The sequence below is a fragment of the Sparus aurata genome, chromosome 4 (assembly GCF_900880675.1).
Source record: "Sparus aurata chromosome 4, fSpaAur1.1, whole genome shotgun sequence".
In the NCBI taxonomy this organism is placed as follows: domain Eukaryota; kingdom Metazoa; phylum Chordata; class Actinopteri; order Spariformes; family Sparidae; genus Sparus; species Sparus aurata.
In genome coordinates this window covers 10606920-10622582 of record NC_044190.1, presented here as the reverse complement: position 1 = coordinate 10622582, position 15663 = coordinate 10606920, and the positions used below count along the sequence as shown (strand labels likewise).

Below are 15663 nucleotides of genomic sequence, written 5' to 3'. Positions count from 1 at the left end.
TATCTGCTGTAGAACTCAAATTACACTGCTAGCTACCATTAGCATGCAAACTTATATTACTATAGATGAGGATGAAGTGTCGCCATAACTAAGTAGTTTATTAGCTTAGCTTAATATAGTAGCTAAGATAAAATAATAGATGACACAAATTACAAATACTACAAACTTTAAATTATATAATTATAAATACCACTTAAATATCATGAAGAAAGCATCTTCAACACATATCATCGTGTCATTTTTGAGCAACCTATTGAAGTTCTACTGATATATGCATCTAAGGGTTAATGGCGTGTGAGAACAACTGCTACGTGTCATTTACTCAAGCGGGTTTTCTCTCTTGAAACTTCCCAAGTGCGACTGTGAGTAGGGAAAGGTTTTTGGTGCTCCCGGGGAAGTTTTCTTGTCCTTGATCTGTTGGTCTGTGGCCACTGCAGGAAGGTGATGCTGGGCTGCTGTGATGTACTGGGTGTTACATCGGTTCAGACGGCTGTGTGAAGGCCAGGAGGGACACAGAGGGTTGTGGGCTTGTGTGTGAATGACACAGAAACTCAAAAACCGAGTCTTTCTTCGATGCTTTCCAAGGTCAGGCTGCATAAATGACTGTAATTCAGAGAGACTGTCCCTTTGTATCTGTCTGCAATCAGGTAACAGTTACAGCTTTCAGATTGCACGTGTGCACCTTTAAAACAGGCATTACATATGAGAAGCGGGAGATGAAGTAATGATTTTAATTTGGCATTTAAATGATGACATTTTGCAGCCACTTTTCTCTGCACCAGCCTGTCAGCACTGAGTGTCTTGCACATTTTTCCAGGCAGAAGCACAACAAAGACGCTCCCTCACACTTTTCCACCACAGGACCAAATGTCATTCAAAGCAGAGACACTTCTTTTGTCCTTCACAGTGGCACACTTCCTCAGGCCGAGAACACTGTCCGGTATTTTGATTGATCATGTATTTGTGTCTATTCATAGAGGCCAGATTCATCATTCCAATTTGTCAAGTTGCTGGTGTGCTGAGCTAATTATGTGCAGGAGAGGCAGGGAGAAAAAAAAAGAGGACAACCTCCTGTTTAGACTCATCTGAGGTTTCCCCACCTCACCTCGTCTCCAAACGAGCAGCCAAAGCTTCACTGGGCTACGGGAGCTGCTTGGCACCATGGGTAATTAGTGTGATGAATGCTTTAGCGGAACAAATAGTGGCAGTCGCCTGTCTCGCTCATCGTGTGGCTGTGCTGTCGCAGCTCAGGGGCTGCGGTCTCATCAGGGTAATGGATGATTCTGCAACAGGACTATCCCTCAACCAACAGCGCCTCTGCTGAGCGGGAAGCACACAGTTTTACAGTTTTACAGGTTTTTTGTGGGGTTTTTTCAGCCTGAAACAGCTTCTCACTTTACTGAGGGCATCCATGCTGCTTATGGATCTTAAGTGGATTTTTGGAAGGGCACAAACAACCATTAACAATTAAATCTCTAACAGATCAATAAAAAACATTAAAAAAAAAACATTAGTATGTTTGTGTGATTATTTCCCCCACACGGCCTCTCAGAATATGCAAACATGTTCATACTAATCCTCAGCGGGATTCCTCTCCATGCCCGGGTTGTGGAGCCGTCGCTGCTGAAATGATGGATCACATTATTAGATTAGAGGAGAGCCAGGACAACCAGCAACTGGATTTGCAATTCACAGCCTCTTTTGTATATGGACCTTTTCTGCATGAACAGGGATAATTGGGCCGAGTCAGAGACTGTTTTTTCTCTTTAACAATGCGGGGAACCTTGCAATAAATCAGGTCAGCTGTCGGAGCCACGTCACAAGACAAGGCATTAGTCAAATATGCAGAAGGTTTTGCATACAATGTGAAGAGGAATACATCATCATTTACTTGAAGTCCAGTTATCCTAATTTCTCCAGCAGATGAAGGACACATGGCGATTTAGTCTTGTGCGTAAAACCTGAGGGCAGAGCCGGCCATGAAGGTCTGGATCTTGGTGCTGTCATTTCAGTACCAGCTAATAGCCCGTGCTTATTCTGTGCCTTGACTTTTCAACCCGCTGTGACAGTGAATAACATGCGGCACATAAGGCTGATTCTAAGTCATGTCATCCATGTAGCGGAAGCCGAATAGGTTGACTGCCACAGACAGGTAATCCATAGCTATATCAGTGGAAGAAACACGATTTCGGTGGAATGTTTCGATAGCAGGCAGACCCGCAGCCAGCAGAGCGTGAAAGACGGGCGAGGTCGTGGAAAGGTTATTTCTGGGTCCAGGAGGTGAGACTTTGGGGACGCGGACACGTCAGTCCGGCAGAGTCCTCGGGTCAATGTGAAGACAAGTGGAAGACACATTTCTCTGTCAGCACGCAGAGAGCCCGCACGGGTTCAGGCTTTTGTCGTGAAGTCCCAAGTCATTGAGTCAATAGCCAAGGAACATGACACAACCTCTCACAGTCACTCGGCATCAAGCGGAACAGGGAATGGCATGCTTTCCATTTCACTGCACCGTGGCCCCGGCAAGACCTCGTCTGCACTCGAGAAACAGGAGCGCTCTCAGGCCCGGCTCTCGCATAAAAGCAACGCTGCGACCTGGACGCGCACATCGCTCCCTGGTAGCAGCGGAACAAGGTGATCCACCGGTCGATCCATAACCCCGGCTATTATCTCCGCTGGCTGTTGTAGCGCGGCGGGGAGGCCGGGGGATAACCAGGGGGCTTAGATGACAGGAAATTATATCATGGCAAAGCACAAGCGCATTTCGATTAAACTGATGTCGGGTTTTATCTTCCTCTGTCAGCGCGTTTGGATGAGGAAAAGAAGATGTGACCTCTCACCTTTTGTGACTGAGTGAATACGGACCTTTACCACAGGCAGGGCTCTGCATGTCAAACGTTAAAGAGCAGCATATTGTCTGCGCATGGAGCAAATGTCTGAACCAATAACAGTGAATTCTCAACCTTTCTGCCCGTGACTCCTGCAGCCCAGACAAAGAGCGAGGCTCACCTCTCACATGGTTTGAAGAAAGGAACATCATTTTAAATGTAGGATAAACGATATTCATCTCATGAGAGCATAAATACTGACTGGGATTCTGTGGCTGTTTCACATTATGGTCAAAGTCGGTCTTTTGGTTGCTCGGCCACTTTGGAGCAGGCTGAAATTTCTCAGTAGCTACAATAACTGAAACTGTTCAAATCATAGATAGATAGATAGATAGATAGATAGATAGATAGAGAGATAGATAGAGACAGAAGAGTTAAAGTGATTCTGTCATAGTGAAAAAGAAAAGAAACCGCTCACAGTGACAGTGAGATCTTACTGATATCACCGTTGAGTCGTTAATAATTGTCAGGCAAAAGAAGCTCATATTAAAAACAAAAATAGTATATTTAATGTATTTACAATAAACATACAATCATGTAATCTTCTCCAAGAAATATACAGAACATAAAGCTTTTAAATATAAATTCATATAATTTAAAGAAAAGAGGAAAATAAATCAAAGAAGCAATAGAGCATTTTTCTAAAAATCTTTAGTGATGCTTTGAAAATATAGGTGATATTTTCCTGTTTCAATGCCCTTTCCTTTTGAAAGGTCCTCCTGCATGAAATTCACACATTGAATACCACCCACAACATTGGCAAACACATCACTCTAAAACCGTCACTAACATGGTTAGCACATGGTTTCACTTTAATCAAAGGCAACATGCTGCCTAAGGCTCAAACCAAAGGATTATCTAACCACATACGAAGAGTTCACTTCCAAAATAACATCCGTCGTTTACAAAAAGTGACTATCCATAAGAAATAATTGCAACAAAAACAAATCATGGAACTATTTACACTATATCTGTCAGTTACTGTCAAAATGTCTCTTGAATGATAAACCTCAGGACTTTTTCCCCCCCGAAAATGTTTTTGTATTTTGGAAGTAAACTCTTCATATGTCAGTGCTTCTGTCACTAAAGATCCGCTATAAAAGTCAACCTGCTGTTACCACAAGGCAAGCTCATCAAAAGAGAATAATGAGAAAAATAGGATGTAAAAAAACATTTATGCTTCAAAGTTATTTTCTCATCACAAGGCAAAACAGTCCTGTCGCCGCAGGTGAATACAAGGTCAAGCAAGCGCTGTCACATCTTCCAGCGCGTTAGACAGACCTAGAATATGTTGGCTTCTTCTTCGCGAGTGTTGAATGTTACAGTGCACAGGTTGATATGGCACAACATAGGCTCCCGACAGAAAGTCTCAGAGTAGAGCTTAATGTCCAGGCACAGGTGCAGGACTGCTATCAGTGAAGTCCGACTGGTTCTCTACAGTTGACCTCGTCTACTGTACAATGTCAGGCTAAAGCTCAACATTGGTGCCACTTGTTTCAAGCAAAGTATTGTTTTTATTTGGACCAAAGCAACAAACAGTTTTCAGCTTTGCCACTGATGGAAAGAGAGATTAATCTAAATAAGACAATACCTTCACTAGTAGAAAAGTCCTACATATTAACAGTTATTACATCCTAAATAAGACTGTTTTCTAGACCCATATACAATATTTTATAGGCAATATGTTTTTGGGACACTTTTGTATGATATGATGGAAGTAAGTGGAGGGATATCACAGAAAGGCTACATACAGCTGGAGGATCTGCTCTGAGCTCCAGCGTCGTGAGACAAAGTTCTCTGCAGGACGTTACAGAACACTTCTATGGTGTCACTTTGGCACTTGTATGGCACTATTATATACAGAGGAGTCGGCACTATGACACACTGGACGTTTACAGTTATCACAGACAGCGCCACCCGTCGGGGGAGGGGGGGGGGGAGTTGCTGAGGAGGAGACGGTGGCCAGCTGGTAACGTTGGTTAACACCCTCCTCCCTCGTTAGAAGCTTTCTTTGTAATTGTTTGTACATCTCAGCATAATGTCCTGAATGTGCTGCTAGGAGCCAATCCTCCCATCAGGGACAGTCAAATTTGGAACTTGGAAACTGTTTCAAACGTTTATCAGTGCCCAAAAAATTCTTCTCACTGCGGTGCTAAAGATCTGTATTTATACTCTCCTCTCACATCAAACCAGCAGACACTAGCTCAGTCTGGCCGGGTTTGGCATGGCTCTTTGTTGAATGTAGGTCCATTGTTGATCTTCAACATTCTCAAGCAACTATCATCTTACCTCCATATCATAGAATATTATCTTTATATTTTATGATGCTGAAGCACCATCAATGTATAGTTTAAATCTTATACTATTGTTTCATTGAAGTGCTAAACTAAATACGTTAAACAAGACGTGTGGAACCACAATCATTTCCACCATTTGCAAACAAATTACTCATAAAACATGAGTGGCAGCAAAAAATGAAACTGAACCATGGATCTTTAACTAACTCAAAAGAACATTTTAGGAAATACAATTATCAGATTTCTTGCTGATCGTTGATGAGAACTGACACAAGTCTCATGTCAGCGTGGTAAATATGAAGCCACAACAAGCTCTAGTTAGCTTAAATTAGCACAAAGACGGAAAACAGGATGAAACAGCTAGCCTGGCTTTGGTAACAAAATCCATCTATGTCGCTCTAAAGTTCACCTTTTAACACCAATATTCCTGTTTATCTAACTCGTTTATTTAATTGGTGTGCAGGACTGTTACTCATTTTATATATGAATTAGAAAAAAGTTGTTTTTTTTTTTTGTACATTTGCAGCTTCTCACTATTTCCAGTCTTTATGCTAAGCTAAGCTACATAGCTGCCGGCCCCAGCTCCACGTTTACCACACAGACATGAGACTGGTGCTGATCCTCTCATCTAACTCCCAGCAAAAAGGTGAATTCTCTTATTTCCCAAAATATCGAACTACTCCTTTAACCCCCACCGCCAAGCATCAAAGAGATTACACATTCTGGAAATGAAATCTATTGTGATGGTAAGTGGCTGGACAAAGGTCCATATTTTTTGATGCAAAACATATTAAATACTTACAAAGTAAGCCAGGAAAAACAATAGATTCTCTATATAAACTGGATATGTCAGAAATCAGAATCCCACAGAATTCCTTAAAAAATGAAATAAAATTAGAAAAAAAAAAATGCGTTTAGACAATCACTTCAGTGTGAGTGATTATGAGTCAGCTGAGGTTTGCTAAAAACATCACAATGCAGTATGCATTATAAAGCTTTTCCATGGTTTTAAATAGAATTTGGAGGCCATTTGAGTTAAATGTGATTTAACCATTACCATGGCCACCAAACCACAGAGTGCAGCTTAGTGACTACTGAGTATTTATTTTTTATTTTTATTTTTTATCATTGCATGCATTTCCAGCATGCTTTTAAATGAACTAATTCTGGATGGACACTGTGCGTCATGCTATGCTGTGTCTGCTGACAGCTAGCCCACCACAATCATCATGTCTCACTGCTTTGACTTGGCATTCTCCTTAAATGCTGTCACACTTGGTCTGTGCGCTCATGTGAGCTTTGCTGCTGTTACTGATTGTATTGTTGAAGGCCTCCTCCCCCACAGCCTCCACCTGCTACGACCCGACTACACACACGCACCCTGGAGAGTCTTATTTGCGATGTTCCCTGCTTGTTATTTATCATGTTGCTATGTTTTCCATGCATTACTGCTGCAGGGGGCGTCCCTAAGGGTGGAATTACAACACCAAGTTCAACAGTGTTTCTGTCTCGATATGCAACCAATATTAGTGTTCCTGGCAGATTTATAATGGTTGTGCGGTCAAATCATTGGTTAGAGGAGCGTCATGTGACTGAGATGTCACAGGTTGGTTATTGAATCAGTTTTAGCTAGTTACTGAGTGTCCTGTCCAACTAGTCCCAGGTGGGCCGCCTTATTCCTGCAGTATATCCTCCCTCGTAGTCTGTTGCTTTTGGTAAAACCATCAGACAATCAGGAGAAAAAGACGGAACAAAAAACAAAACATTTCTGTGGCTCTGAGGCAGAACATTTCTCTCAGAAAACTCCACACTATGACACGGTAAAGGGATAATTATTACACACTGGCTCAACACTCCTAAAGTGCCCTCCAGAACAAGAAGGGCCGATTACACTGAAAGCTATTAAAAACACTCTGTTCCTTATTTCTTATTTTTCAAAATCTTACAGAATATGTGCAACGACTCAGACTGAAGAGTTTGGTCTCCCCCGTTGAGGTGACCTCAGCTCTACCAAAAATGGCTGGCAGCACAAAATTAAAAAATAAAATCAGTTTCTGGTACAAATTTTCATCGTAGTTTCGTAATATTTAGATCTGAAACTTGTGTAAAGATAAAAGTAAGTGCAGTTATTGTATACTGGGTTGGAAATCCAATTGTTTGGTTTTAGGGTGGAAGGTTTTTTGTATTTTGTCTATTTTTATTTCATATTTTGAGTCTGTCCTGTCCACTAACGTCAGAGGCTGTAACAGTTTAACCAGGATATCTGGCTGCCTCAAGCCACAACCTGTCTGCTGTTGATTTCTTTTATTATTATTCTCAAATGCTTGTGTTATGCCTGTTCCTGGGCCTGTATTCATCTCTGTTTTTCTCTGTTCGTTATGACATATTTAAAAGTTTGAAATAAAATTGATTGGAGAACACACGGTCTCTTAGTAAGTCTGTAGAAAGGTTGTGACTATATGTTCTGTATGTCTGGAAAAGTGCTCCAACCATGAGCTAAAATACGCATCATCTAATGATGAACAACCATGTTAACTGTCATCCTTTCTATCGGACATCTGGCCCTGAGAAGTACTTCCTTCTAAAGGAAAATAAACTGTCTAATATAATAATAAAGCTAATGAATGACCAAAATTTCAGACAAAGAAGTCTGTTCTCTTAATACATCTAAACTTAATATGACCGCAATTTGATCTTAAGTGTTCATGAAGTTGAAGTAAAGAAGTGAACTCCCGGCTGTCCTGGAGGATTAGTCTTATACACACTGAATGTAAGATCCCCGCTTCACATCTGGCTGGAGACAGTTGTTGCATGTCATTCCTTCTTTGTTCTCCGACATGTGCTGTCAATCTCTATCCTGCCGTCAAATTAAAGAAAAAGAAATGGCCATATGATTTTGTCAATAACTGACTGGATCGCCTGTGTTCCAGTAAAAAGAAAACAAAGTGAATATAGAATATTTTGGGAAACTTCTCTTCATCTTTTTTCTTTTTTTTCTCGTAAAGTTTGATGTTTTTGGGTGTGAAGAAGATAAGACCCTCACTGACAACATTCCTCTAAACTGATACGACACCAAAGAAACATCGCACATCAGACCAGTTGCACATGAACAGCCTCAGCTCCAGTCCAGCAGTCCCAGTTCAGACCACCACTATAAAACTGACTCCATGTTGTCGCACGTCTCGTGGTCCTCCAGGTTGTATATGAACTTTGTCCTGTTGGCTGGGTTCTGGGTGATCTCCTTGCCCAAATTGTCCAGAGTCACATTGGAGGCGAAGAGTTCGGTGGGCGTCAGGTACCCCTCGCTGTTCTTGATGTATTTCCTGTAGTTCTTCCTCAGACACTGCCACGTGGTGGTGTACAGGATGAAGGCTGACGACTTCAGCGCGATGGCGATGCTGACGTACAGATGCCTGTAGGCCACGTTGTCGTACAGCATGCAGGCTCCCTTCTCGCCACAGACGGTGCTCCAGAACAGACAGGTGGAGTCGATGCCCATGCCGAAGATCAGAGGTGGAGGGATGAAGCCTGGATCGGGAGGGGATTGTTGACAGAGAGCAGGGCAAAAGGTCAAAATACGTACCAGTATGACTTCTGGTTGTCTTTATATCCACACAGACAAACCAAAGTTCACTTCTACAAGAATCGCTTTGTCGTTTACACCACAGAGCCATGAGCGTCGTAAGACTTACTGCAGAATGTATGTCCATACAAACCAAAAGCAGAGAGCTGTTCTGTGGATATGAATGCATGACAGAAAAGTGTCCAAAGCTTACCGATCAGTCTGAGGAGCAGGAACAGAACTCCGAGGGCGTAGGACTTAAGCTCTGGACTCACAGTTCTGAAACAAAGACAGAATTGTCAAAACTCACATTTTCATTTCCAGTGAGGTCAAAGCAGGCTAGAGATCTCAGAGCTGTACACCTCACGGTCAAAGGATAATTCTGATTTATTAAAACTGTGGTTCACACCAAAGTCTGATCTGAGAACATGAATAATAATAATAATAATAATAATAATAATAATAATAATAATAATAATAATAATAATAATGACAATAACAATAATAACACACTTTATTTGTATAGCACTTTTCAAAAACAAAAGTGCTTCACAGGCATAAAAAACAGGAAATACACAGTTTAACTACAGAATTAAATGTCAACAGCTCCCCCTTGTGGGCAGTCTGTGTATAGCAGCAGGTGTCCTTACCTGATAAGGATGATGACAGAGGGTGTCTGGGCCATGGCTCCGATCATGCTGCACACACAGATAACACAGAGGAAGGTGAGGAAGGCCTGCTGACAGCCCGGACTGGGACACTTCCCTGGTAAAGCCACCGCATCCTCGCTGGTGCTGGATATACACGTACAGCTGGTCAGGTTCTGAAACAGAGACAAGAAATGAGAGTGAATCTGGAGATCGAACAGGACTGCTGCACTGTATGTATGTATATTTGTCTCTTAGTTTGAGCTCTCCAGTGTTTGAGTCAGCTGTGATGTCTACACTCACTGGTTTGGTGCAGCCAGCGAAGCAGGCTGAGAGGTAGGTGACTCCATTGGAACCACAGACGGGGCTCACTGATGCTGTGTAGCAGTTACAGTTACTGATGCACGCCGACTCGGGTCGCTGCCAGGACAGCAGCGTCCTACAGAGGAGGTCAAAGGTCGCGTTAGGGAATATATGATATGATTCGGGATATGATTACATAGGAAACTCTACCGGCTGAATATTCAACCATTGTACTCAAATGGCACAATGTAGTCAGTGATGCGGAGAAATATTTCTGACAGCTGCTCACTGCACAACACTGCACAACACACGCTTTACAGTTTCAACCCATAGACTGTGGTGCAGACGCAGTTTTCTGCTCTGTGCAGAATGATTGTTTAAAGCACTGATAATTCATAAGCCTGCCATCTGCCATTGCAGACATATCAAATATATAAAGAACTGCTTATATTTTAATATCAAAGCAAAAATAATGATGAGAAAGTCAACAAATCCGTAAAGAACGCTCCCAGCTTGTAGTAACAAGAATGTACAATCTTGTAAATAAGACTTTTACATGCTGCATTAGAACACAACAAGCACTAATGTTTGACTGATTATGACGATTGTGTTTTGCCAATTTCTTGTTTCTTTGATGTGAAAATTTTTCTGTTGTTTGTTTTAAGTTGCTGTTTGTTCCTTTATGTGAAACTTTATATGCAGCGGACTCTGACTTTTAAAAACATTCTTGATCTCAATGTGAATGTTGCTGGTAAAATAAAGGTAATATATATATATATATATATTTTAAATGGAAACAGAAGGAGTGGCATATGTTAATATATATGTTAAACTGATTCTGAACAGTACTTTTTTGATCATTAGCCTTTTAGCTTTTAGCAGGTTTGAAGTGCAAGTCATGCTAACACTTTATGATAAGCATGATTAAGTTAATAGTTATTTCACTGTTAACAAATGATGAAATGCTTTATAAACCTTTTGTTAAGCACTTCAAAAGGTTTATAAACATTAGTTGCAACTTTATAAGAAACAATCAGTTAATAAATGATTTATAATGGATTTCATTATTTACTAACAGTGAAATGACTGTAAACTAAAGTATAAATAACTATGAATGTACCACTTATTAATCATGCTTATTATAAAATGTCATGTCAACTTATGTTTCTTGAAGAGCTACACACAAAAACATCTCATTACAACAGAAGGACCCATACAGAAATTCTTTAAAGGACTCTTAATTCACGTCAGTAGGTTTCCTTTCTTACTCGTTGCTGTAGGAGACCGTCACCCCGGCAACAGGTCCGGTGTCACAGCCCAAGAAGAGGAAAGAGACGTAGCAGGCGGTGGACACCAGGTTGACCAGCATGGCCATGCGGACGGCGCCCAGAGCTGACAGGTTCAGCTTCTTCACCAGCAGCCCCCCGAGGAAAATACCGAGACAGGCACAGGGGATGGCCGTCATCCCTGGGGAGAAAAGACAAGAGTGTCCAGTGTTGGCCAACTGTTTCCACTGGCATTTTACTGAGCAGAGACAAAAAGATTTGCTGCTCTGCTTGGACAGTTACGATCTGCCTACCTAGCAGCTGATTGGCTGAAGACGTGGTCAGGTTAAACTGCTGCTCCAGGTATTTTCCCAGGAAGGCAGCAAAGCCAGCGACCACAGCGATCTCCATGCAGGCTGCCAGCGTGATGCAGCTGAACACCGGATTAGAGAGGAGGTGCCTGGTTACCCTGGGGATAACTGGGGCGAAGGAGAAGAGAATGGAGAAAAGACAAGAGAAACAACAACAGAAAAATGATCATCAGGAGGGAGAAATATAATATGGATAGTATTCTGAGATTTTACTAACAATCAATCCTTTCAAAATGTCCCATTTCTCTTTGGCCCGCCTTACCTCTCAGATGCTCACAAACTGAGAGTCCGCTGTTCATATCAAAGCCACGAATGGCCCCATTGGGTTTGGAGCCCTGGTACTCCAGGGTTAGGGAAGAAGGCAGCATGGCCTGCTCACTCTCCCCTCCACCATCCATGTCCTGCACGTCCAGCGCCTGGGGGAAGCCGAACATGAAGAGGGCCGACAGGAAGAGTAAGGCACCGCAGAGGAGGAAGCCGCCCCACCACGCCCCGATCCAGCGAGGGTCATCTGGGGTGATGTCCAGCTTACCTGGACGGGAGGAAGGGGAAGTTACCACAATGAATGAATGATGAATGATGTTTTGAGATAAAATTCCACAGATCAATGTGAGGAAACTGTGATGTGAATTCTGCGTTAGTAAATGTCTCTTTTGAGCTACTTTTATGTTTTAATTATGTAGTGGAGGAAAGAGCCCAATACTTCCTCTGAAATGTAGCATGAAACAGAAACAGGGCTCCATAGATTGGTCAAGTGCAAACAAACATGTTCAGTGGTCGCATCAGTCACCTGCTGATCAGTACGTCAGATTGAAAAATCTATAAAATATTTTTTTATCAGTCGTAGCAACAAAAACAAACACTTGCACAAATACCACACTTACAGTATAGACAGTATCCCAGTAAGACAGGAGAATACACTATAGTATGAAAACTCAGTGTAACTTTTTTCAAATAAATCAATGTTTTTTATAGCATCAAAATTAGAATAATTTGAGCTTGATTTATTTATATGAGTTTGTCTTTTTTAAAAAAAACAATTGAGATTACTGCATTTTCTTAATGAGCTGTGATTTAAATGAAAACATTTCTAAAAATAGGCGCACCAGTGCAACCACTGTAAAAGGTTAGTCTGGAGCCCTGATAAGTACCTCATTAAAGTACTCGAGTACAGTACTGACGAAATGCAAAGAAAAAAGCACCTGCCAACTCACTGGTGTCGATGAAGACAGCATCAACGTAGACTTTGGTACAGACAGAACCTAAGATGAAGCCACAGGCCGGGCCGAACACTAATGTTGAAAATAATATACCTGTAAGACAGACAGAGAGAGAAAAGAGAGAGCAAAATGATCAGTCTGTTAAAATGATAGCAGTTACAGCAAAAGCTCAGCAATACTGTCATAAAAGTGTCATAAAATCAACATTCATTTTTGCAGAGCTATACCTTTTATTTACTTTTGATTGATTAAAATTTTAGCAACAGTCCTTTAACCAGAAGTCTCATCTTTCAGCAGAGGGCAGCATTGCATCAAAACTGTAAAAATCTATTACAAACACGCTTTTATGCTTTTATTAAATATGTGGTATCATGGAGATCCCAACCACAGAAAACACACCTGTTGTTAAATACATGGTTTGACTGAGAACTTGTATATTCAAACAAAAATGAAGTATTGATTTGATACTGTAATAACAATTTTAAGGAAGGTTCAGCTATGTATGTGCAATGTGTTATATTAATATATTAAATCAATAAATATGTTGTTTTTTTTAAGAATGTAATTCATGCCAAGTGACAGATTTATCCACTGTCAGTGTAATATGCAGCTCAGGGGTCGCACAGTGCAAGTGATCTAAGACTAGATTATCCAGCAGGATCATAAATAATCAAGCAGGAAATGGGTTCTTAGTGTAAGAGCTGTGGGGAGCCACTGATGCAGCAGCTCTGGTTTATTTTCTCTTGAAAGCTACGCTGCCCTGTTTGGCCTAACGGCTCAGACCTTTCCAGTAGGCAACAGCAGACTGTGCAGGAATGTGTGTAGCATGTGTGTACGTATTAGTGTGTGTGTGGCAGTGAAACTCAGTTATCCATGCCGGTCTTACATGGAACAATAGGACTGAGCTCCAGTAGCCTGACTGCACTTGACACAGCCCAGAGCAGAGGAGGCTGCTGCCCGCTGACAGGATGAGAGTCAGTCAATTCTCCCTGAGAGGGATGCAATGATTACTGCCGTGGTTATCACCAGTTATAAATCTGACAGCGGAACAGCCGCCTCATTTCTCATAGTGTTATCAATGTATCCCTAAAGATAAGTCTCAAGGCTTTAAATATTGTTTCAACCAGCCTTTTTTTTTATTTCTCGTCTCCATTTGAAAATCGGCTTCAGCACAAAAACTCTTTTTATAATATTTTGGGGTATTTTTATTCCCTTATAAGAGATACACGGATAAATGTTGAGAAAAACCTTCCACACAAATATTCATAATTTCTAACTTTAATCATTAATTCAGAGGCCTCAGTCCTGACCACAAAACATATATGTTTGTATTCATATGCATAAAGTTGACTGCAACAGTTTTCTAAAGGATAAGTCCTCAGGAAGAGTGGCCCGAACCGTGTAATTACGTTGTGTGACGCACTTCACATTGTGAAAAAAGTGGTTGTGAAACAGTGGGTTTGTTTGCAAAATGACTTGTTTCACTGTTTTGAGTCCAATAAAATTTGGGAAGTCTAGAAGTCACAATTAAAGTTAGCAGGGACGAGACCAGAAGTTAGCCAGCTTGGTTGGTTGAAGTCTCTCTGATGCACGCTCTGTGGGCCCCATGATGCAGAAGATCTGGGAAATTTTATACCCAGGAAGTAAAGCGTTGGGAATGAACAGGGCTCCACCTGCTAACAACCCGACAATAACAATGCTTACATGCTGATTTTCATCACGTGGCGCCTTAACCATGTTCACCATTTTCGTTTAGCATGTTAGCATGCTAACACTGGTTAAGTGCGAATGAATAACGTTTGTTTTACCAGTTATAAACCAAAGTAAAGGACGAACTATAAAAAGGTTAATGCAATTCATCCTTAACAACACAAGTTTGTAAGAAAATAATATATGGCAATACGTCCGATGGTTGTTGAGGAATCAGAGTGTGGAATGATAATTCTAACAGTTTCTAAGTATATCAAAATACAACATATTTTAATGAAAACAATAATATACTTTACATCATTCCCATTCAGCTGTATAGTATTAGGTTACACTACACTCGGATCAATAGTCATCCTCTCTCTGTCTCTGTTTGACTTTCTCTGTCAGCTAGATGCATTGTTTTCATTTCAGCAGAGTCACTGATGCCAGCGGGGCTGAGGTCAGGTGACAGAGGACGTCTGGGGTTACAGCAGGGCCGACTCAACAGGCAACCAATGGGCAACCTCCCACCTCCAACTCTGCCCTCCGCTTGGATCAAATCACAGACAAACACAGGACAACACAACTAATCCATAATGTATGTGATGCAGGGAGGCTGGCTGATACACACACACAAACACACACACAAACATGGCAGTGAACCAGCGGAAAATGTTGGGCACCAGCCAATCGTATCTACAATACACTACAGCTCCATATTCTCTGAACTTCCCTGTGGGCACAACTCAAAAGTCAGAGCCTGGAGTGGCCTTCATACTGAAACAGCTGATGACAATAGCAGCAATAAGCATGATGATGGAGAATTACCGGTGAGCTTTGTTATACTGTGAGAACAGACAGGGAGCTTATAATCCTAAAGCAACAGCTGCTGGACACCCATCAGGAGAAACATTCAGGACCCATGCCAGTCTGTTGTTTGGACTCAACAGTTGGTACATCTGACATTTCCTTGGGGAGCCAACTAAAGGCTCACAGCAGTGAAAGAATGCACAGTAAGTAGTGAAGGACTGGAGCTTACACAACACAGTTAAACTGTTATTATTGTGCAGTAAAACTATATACTGAATATACTGTTTGAAAGCAAGCGGTGTCTTTCTACTAAAAGAAAGATTGAATACTGTTATTGTATATAAATATATGTATATGTGTGTGTGTGTGTGTGTGTATGTGTATATATATATATATATATATATATACATATATATGTTTACAGGAATGTAACACTATAATGTTCTATGTCAATTTCATTTTTATAATACAGCAACATAGGCCGCTCTGATAAAATGTATATTTTCTGAAATAACAACTGGCAGAGGACTTGTTAATTGTCATTACATGTGTGTGACCTTCAAGAACTGGTTTTAAGTTAAAAATATCAACATATGGGGAATTACATCTTCATG

General features: G+C 41.2%; 1 protein-coding gene across 2 annotated transcripts in view; it reads right to left on the bottom strand.

Annotated features, from left to right (window-relative positions):
* Nucleotides 1-3366: 3366 nt before the first annotated feature.
* LOC115580604 (solute carrier organic anion transporter family member 3A1-like) overlaps nucleotides 3367-15663 on the bottom strand; it is a 31509-nt gene continuing 19212 nt past the window's right edge. Inside the window, exons 3-10 of one of the 2 annotated variants that reach the window (XM_030415143.1) lie at nucleotides 12533-12643; nucleotides 11593-11862; nucleotides 11274-11438; nucleotides 10963-11161; nucleotides 9695-9830; nucleotides 9395-9567; nucleotides 8959-9023; nucleotides 3367-8710 (exon numbers count right to left, since the gene is read on the bottom strand). In XM_030415143.1, the coding sequence (XP_030271003.1) occupies nucleotides 8334-8710; nucleotides 8959-9023; nucleotides 9395-9567; nucleotides 9695-9830; nucleotides 10963-11161; nucleotides 11274-11438; nucleotides 11593-11862; nucleotides 12533-12643 (1496 nt within the window). In that variant the 3' untranslated portion in view covers nucleotides 3367-8333. The remainder of the gene's footprint in view (nucleotides 8711-8958; nucleotides 9024-9394; nucleotides 9568-9694; nucleotides 9831-10962; nucleotides 11162-11273; nucleotides 11439-11592; nucleotides 11863-12532; nucleotides 12644-15663) is intronic. The other variant, XM_030415144.1, reaches the window with a different exon arrangement.